General features: G+C 45.0%; 1 protein-coding gene and 1 long non-coding RNA gene across 3 annotated transcripts in view; one reads left to right on the top strand and one right to left on the bottom strand.

Moving 5' to 3' along the window:
- Window positions 1-6,158, top strand: part of LOC100962268 (aldo-keto reductase family 1 member B10) — a 13,461-nt gene that overhangs the window by 4,524 nt on the left and 2,779 nt on the right. For both annotated transcript variants that reach the window (XM_023514217.1, XM_023514216.1), the window contains 5 exons: window positions 612-696; window positions 4,206-4,328; window positions 4,599-4,705; window positions 5,115-5,196; window positions 5,686-5,769. In XM_023514217.1, coding sequence (XP_023369985.1) covers window positions 612-696; window positions 4,206-4,328; window positions 4,599-4,705; window positions 5,115-5,196; window positions 5,686-5,769 — 481 coding nt within the window. The remainder of the gene's footprint in view (window positions 1-611; window positions 697-4,205; window positions 4,329-4,598; window positions 4,706-5,114; window positions 5,197-5,685; window positions 5,770-6,158) is intronic.
- Window positions 5,193-6,158, bottom strand: part of LOC111725881 — a 22,821-nt gene continuing 21,855 nt past the window's right edge. The window contains exon 3 of the long non-coding RNA XR_002773826.1: window positions 5,193-5,277. This is a non-coding gene — a long non-coding RNA (uncharacterized LOC111725881). The remainder of the gene's footprint in view (window positions 5,278-6,158) is intronic.

Below are 6,158 nucleotides of genomic sequence, written 5' to 3'. Positions count from 1 at the left end.
TTCTCCTCCCAGGAGAAGTCTTGGGATATTCTTGGATTATACTATTTCAGGGTTGAACCCTCTTGTTAACCAAGCACACCCTGGGAGTGGCATCTTGGGAAAAGTCCAACTATGGTGTTGCTGGCAGGTATCAGCCAATCCTCATGAAAGAAACTAAAGTCATGTTCTGAGACTCTGCCTCTGAGGCACGGCAGGGACATGAATTTGCAGCTAGAGTGATCATGGCAAGCTCTCCAAACTCCATGCTTCTAGACACTGCATGAATAGAAAACCACTCTTTTAAGATCTAACCCTTATCTACTGGGCCTAAAATTCGTGTTTTCCAGGTAGTGTGACTGGGGTCTGAGTGTATGAGGTTAATCTCCGTGGTAATAATGGTGGCTTCTGGAAGGTACTCACAGTGGACTTTAAAATCAGTTCAGCAGTTCCTAAAATATAAAAGCTTACATACTACAGTAGATTCATATAGAGATTTTATTGCATCTCACGTTTGTAAAGTATATACTCCAGAGCTTGGAAATATGGCATGCACGTGTGAGTCAGGATCCTGAAAACCTCCTCAACAGAACCGAGTGTCCAGATGCAAATTCTAATAACCTTCTTATTTTGCAATTACAGCCTGGGAAGGACATTCTCCCCAAAGATGACAAAGGCAATGTCGTTGGAAGTAAAACAACATTCATGGATGCCTGGGAGGTGGGTGCCAGTTTCTTCTAAGCATGCCGGGGGAGAAAGCTTTCCTTGAGTCAGTCATGAGACTCCATACTGGCATGAAGGAGACCACAGAACCAGTGCTGTCTAATCTCATCATTTTCATTATCTAGTTCTTCTAACTCCTTTCTTGTGACATTTAGCTTTGGGGTCCATCTAACACTATTCAAATAGCAAGGCTAATGCTGAGTTCTGAAAGAAGCCTGGAAATACATTGTGCATCACTATGGGAGACACACATGATTTCACAAATTAGACAGAGGCATTTGTAACAAGGATTTTGTCCTGGATGTGCACGCAATAGCTGAGTGACCTAGGGTAAGTTATTTAACTCCTACAATGCTCAGTTTCCTCATCATACAGAAGTCTTATATTTCACACTAATAATACATACTTTTAGGATATGGCAAAGATAAAAATAGCTGACACACCGGGAATGTAGTCACAGAGCCCACATTACTGTCCAACCCTAGGAGGCAGTGTTATTCACATTTACAAACAATTGAGACATGACTAGGTGGGTGACTGGTTCAAGTCACAAAGAAAATGTGTGTTGGAGCTATCCTTTTATTCTGTGTCTCCATGAGATCAAGTTTCTGAGCTCCCATACATAAGGGACAACTTACAATATTTGTCTGGCTGTGCCTTGCTGATTTCACTGGACATAATGTCCTCCAGTTTCATCCATGCTGCTGCAAATGACATGATTAGTTCTTTCTTATGGCCAAATAAACTTCTAGTGGTATGTATACACACACCATATTTTCTCTAACCGTTTGTCTGTATGGACACTTCAGCTGCGTCCATATCTTTGCTGTTGTGCTTAGTGCTTCTGTGAACATGCAAGTATAGGTCTCCCTTTGATACACTGATTTCTTTTCCTATGGAGACATACCCAGTAGTGGGATTGCTGGGTCTGCATGGAAGTTCCTTTAGTTTTCTTGGAAATCTCTATATTGTTTTCCATAGTGCTTTTATTAATTTACAGTCACACCCAAGCATTTTCCTTATCTCCTCATCCAGAAAATTTTTAAAAGACTGTTCAAAAGTCTCTGGGTTATGTGTAAAAACAACCCCCTCCCAGAAATACCAGCCATAATAAAGAGCCATCTCCAATATCACCATTAGATTTGCTCAGCAAGGATCTGTCACTTGCAGTTTGAGTCTACAAGTTAAAGTTAGTAATAAAAAGAAAACAATGATTTATGCAGTTAAGAGCCAGGCTAAGTAAATTACTGAAATATCATGTCTCTTGAGCAAGAGACTATACATGTAAGTAAATAAATATTCCTAAGAAAAATATGTGGTGGCATCAATGTATCAGCCATGTCTGTTTCCTCCTCATATACTGAAGCATAATCCAGGGTTAAATGTGACAGCACCTATTATTATGCATGCTGTGAGCTGGCTGAGCCCTTATAGAAGAAAGAGGGTTCAAACTACATGTTGAAGCTGATGTCCTCTTAAAACCATACAAGTTATTATCCAACTATATACAGCCTTAGATACCTGTTTGATATATTTACTGAAAGAAATGTATTAGGTTTAACTCATCCAAGAAAGACATTACTTTCTCTTTGAGAGTGACAAGATTGTAGCCATAAAAAAAATCAAATTCTGGTACTTAACTATAGAAAAAGATTGATTTATTTCTTTTCCTGCCATGAAAAAATCTTCCTGTTGGGGAAAAATCTGGGGATTGATGGAGTCAAACCAACAAATATGTTATTGGTGAGAATGGAGATTGTGGAAACATTCACAAGATAACCTAAGATTTCAATGCTCACTTTTGTACTGAATTTTCCAGGAGGGCTCTGCAATTTCTATTATCATGGTAAAACATGGCTTCTTAAATATGAGGACTTAGTCATTGTGAGATGTGGAAACTGGCATGCCTTTAATGTTAGTTCTAGAATGTTTTGCCCTAACCCTTACGATGATATGTGTATGACAAATATCTTACTGTTCTCTGCAAAATGTACACCAATTTCCGCAGTGCTATGTCTTCTGAATGAAGGCAGTAATAATTGTGAAATGAAACATTTTGGAGATATGTAGAGTGCTGAATGATCATGGTCAGAGGCTGTGACTTGAATCAGGCAGGATTGCGATGTAAGTGGTGGGTGTTTAGATGGACCCACGCAAGCTCAGTAGGAACTTCATTGACCAGAATGAAGTTGGGGTAGAGGAGAAAAGTGTCAGAGGTAGAGATGGATCACGCAGGCACATGGGAGCTGACCACTTGGGTTTCAGGGACTTTAGGATCTCACCAGTTCTAAACTCTGTTGCCCCAGGCACTCCGGGGGTCAAAGCTGGGCATCAGTATTTTATGAAGCTCTCAAGTGATTTCAAAGCCAAAGGTGTGAGTCACTAGGTTAGTGTCCCCTGAACACACAGGGCTCACTCCTGCCTCTGAGCCTTGGCTCCTTCCTCCCTCACCTGTTCTTGCATTTCCCCTTTCCTCCAAGTTGTTTTTTCTTTTTCATTCTACCTGTAAGGTGTCTCCTGAAGACCCTGCTCTAGGCGTCCTCAAACTGCGGCCCGCCTAGGACATTTATCTGGCCCACCGGATATTTTTGTGCTGCTGCCTGTCCTGCTTAGCAGCAAACTCATCCCAGGACCTGCCCGCAGCCCGGCCCTCCAACGGCCTGAGGGACAGTGAACTGGCTCTCTGTTTAAAAAGTTTGAGGACCCTGCCCTGGTCCATATGAATCCCTTCCTTCTCTGCCTTCCCTGCTCCTCAGCTCTTTGCCACGGTCCCTTTACCTGAGGCAGCCTCAGCCCTGTGACTGTTCTCCCCACAGAGGAGGAACCCAGTATTATACTGGGACTGTAAGGATGTCAGAGGAAGGAAGCAGGTTGTACACTTTTATATCCCAACTGCTACCAGACAGGATCTGGACACATAATGAATGGCTAACAAATACATGTTGAGTTTGCGGTTGCTGCTAACTTGTATGGCATCGTTAGACAAGGTAGCCAGATGTCCCTTATGGGCTAAAAATTATAAAGAGATAACCTTCCCCCTTCCTTGGGGTTGACATAGTTTCCACAACAAGGTGCCCAGCTGGGCAGATGGAGAGTTGGCAAGATTCCAGCCCCACATAGCCCTTGGCTGGCATCCCTGCCAGGGCACGATGTATCCACACGGCCCTGCAAACCACACCATGGGTGGTGGGGAGTGAGTGAGCCAGAAGCAGACAAGTAAAGCTTCTCCCAATGCTGCAGCCTCACCCTGGCTCCCCGGTTCCCCAAAGGTGGGGTAAGGTGAGAGCAGCGAGTGCACAAAATCTTTCCCTTTTACTACCAGGTTCCTTAGGCTGGGGGTGGGGGGGGAGGGTGGTAGGGCTGGCTGATCATTTACAGGCACCTGGTCTTAGACTGAAGTTTCCTTTCGCTGATGCAGCCAGCCTGCCACAGTGGACACTTTATCAATGTCACCTGCCCCAGAGAGGACTAAGGCAGGTGCACAAGAGATGTCCCTTTCCTCACAGGTCATGGAGGAGCTGGTGGATGAGGGCCTGGTGAAAGCCCTTGGTGTCTCCAATTTCAACCACTTACAGATTGAAAGGCTCTTGAACAAGCCGGGACTGAAATACAAACCAGTGACTAACCAGGTAAATTCTGTTTGGTAAAGGCTGAGGGTCTTGGCTTATTCACAAATGTTTGGAGGCAATGCCAATGCCGTGGGTTCAGTCTCCCTTCAGTGGGCTGTGATCAGACGCTTTGGGGAGGTGTGAGACTGATCTCAGGATTGTTTTAGTGAGTATATCAGTGGGGAGGTGTTTGGCCTTTGCTTGGTGGTCTTTTTGTGTGTGTTGAATCCCCGAGGTGCAGCCCAAAAGGCAGGCCGACTTCCCTGGTAAGGAGATTGTTTGCTTTTGCAGATTGAGTGTCACCCATACCTTACCCAGGAGAAATTGATCCAGTACTGTCACTCCAAGGGCATCACTGTCACAGCCTACAGCCCCCTGGGCTCTCCAGATAGACCTTGGTGAGGCTTCTGAGTGGTGGGTCTTTCTATTGACACTCTTAAAAGAATTATCGTGTAATTAATGAATGTGTTTATGAGACTATATAATTCATCAGAAGAAAAAAAGGGTTTAAGGTAATGTCTAGCATGGCCAAATGGCATTCCAGTGGGAAAAGATGAAAGTTCAAGTGGTGACATCACTGACCCTCTGAGAATATTCTAGTTCACCCACCTGGGGGTGGACTGGACAAGCCTTTGCAAAATGCTGAGGCTCAGAGCCCAAGAGGCTTTGACCCATGAGCGGGAACCAAAGCTTTCAGGTCTTCCTGCCTGTCTGGCAGATGGCAGCCTTGACCCATCATCAGGGGGCTGCTCACCTGCATATCGTAACCATGGCGATTATTCACATTGGCCATCTTTCTGTCTCTAGGGCCAAACCAGGTGACCCTTCCCTCCTAGAGGATCCCAAGATTAAGGCAATTGCTGCAAAGCACAAGAAGACCGCAGCTCAGGTACAGTGTTTATTGGTTTCCTTTTTTTAATTCAGCAATTCATTCTTCCAGTCTTGAGTTTATGCCATGTTGATTTAAGTCCTTGAAGGGAAACAAAACAGGACATGAAGCCTACTAGCATGTTCTTTGAAAGTGTGCTGAGGCTTCTAGGAAATAAAAGGACCATCACAGAAACAAGGATAGTATCTAACAGCAAATCATGGTTTGATGTCTCAAGATCTGGGTTCACCAACTCTACCATGTATCAGAACACCCCACCCAAACCAGTTTTCTTATTCCTAAACAAAGAAAATCACAGGGTTGTTGCTACGATTAAAAGAGTTAATCAAGGTGAAGACTGGAAGTGTCTGTCATAGTTGTTAGGTGCCCAGACAACACTAGCTATTATAACTGAAGCCACAGTGAGCTGGAGAAGTATTTCATTTGTCCTTTCCACAGAAGGAAGTGACCTGTAGATCAGTTGGAACACGATGTCTCATTTCTGTACAGGTTCTGATCCGATTCCATATCCAGAGGAACCTGGCCGTGATCCCCAAGTCTGTGACGCCATCCCGCATTATTGAGAACATTCAGGTAAGATCCCAGCTGCTTGGCCCCTACTCCTTTCCTCAGTGGTGTAGGGTCGGGGAGACCCTCTCACTAGGCTTCTCATCCTATCCCTGCGTTGTCTGTGGGTCCCACCTCCTTCCACCACACTGTCACTTCTCAGTCCAGAGATCTACCTCAGCAGAGCTGAGAGGACTGACCCGTGAGCTAAGGACCAGTCCCTGCCCTCTGATAAGGTGGAACCCTGTCAGGTCTGAGCCCAGGTTTGCCTCACACCATTGAGGAGTGTTGCCGTGGGGAGTGAGGTCGTGAACCACACACAAGGGCACCCTGGCCTGGTCTGAACACCCACTTCCCCCTGGCAGAGGAGGAATAGATTATATTTGGAGAACTGTGCTCTGGAGGAATCCAGCAGC

This window comes from Otolemur garnettii, unplaced genomic scaffold, assembly GCF_000181295.1.
Source record: "Otolemur garnettii isolate 467f Iridium unplaced genomic scaffold, OtoGar3 scaffold00049, whole genome shotgun sequence".
NCBI classification, from domain to species: Eukaryota; Metazoa; Chordata; class Mammalia; order Primates; family Galagidae; genus Otolemur; species Otolemur garnettii.
The sequence above is the reverse complement of the archived record's forward strand: the minus strand, read 5'-3'. Positions and strand labels throughout refer to the sequence as shown.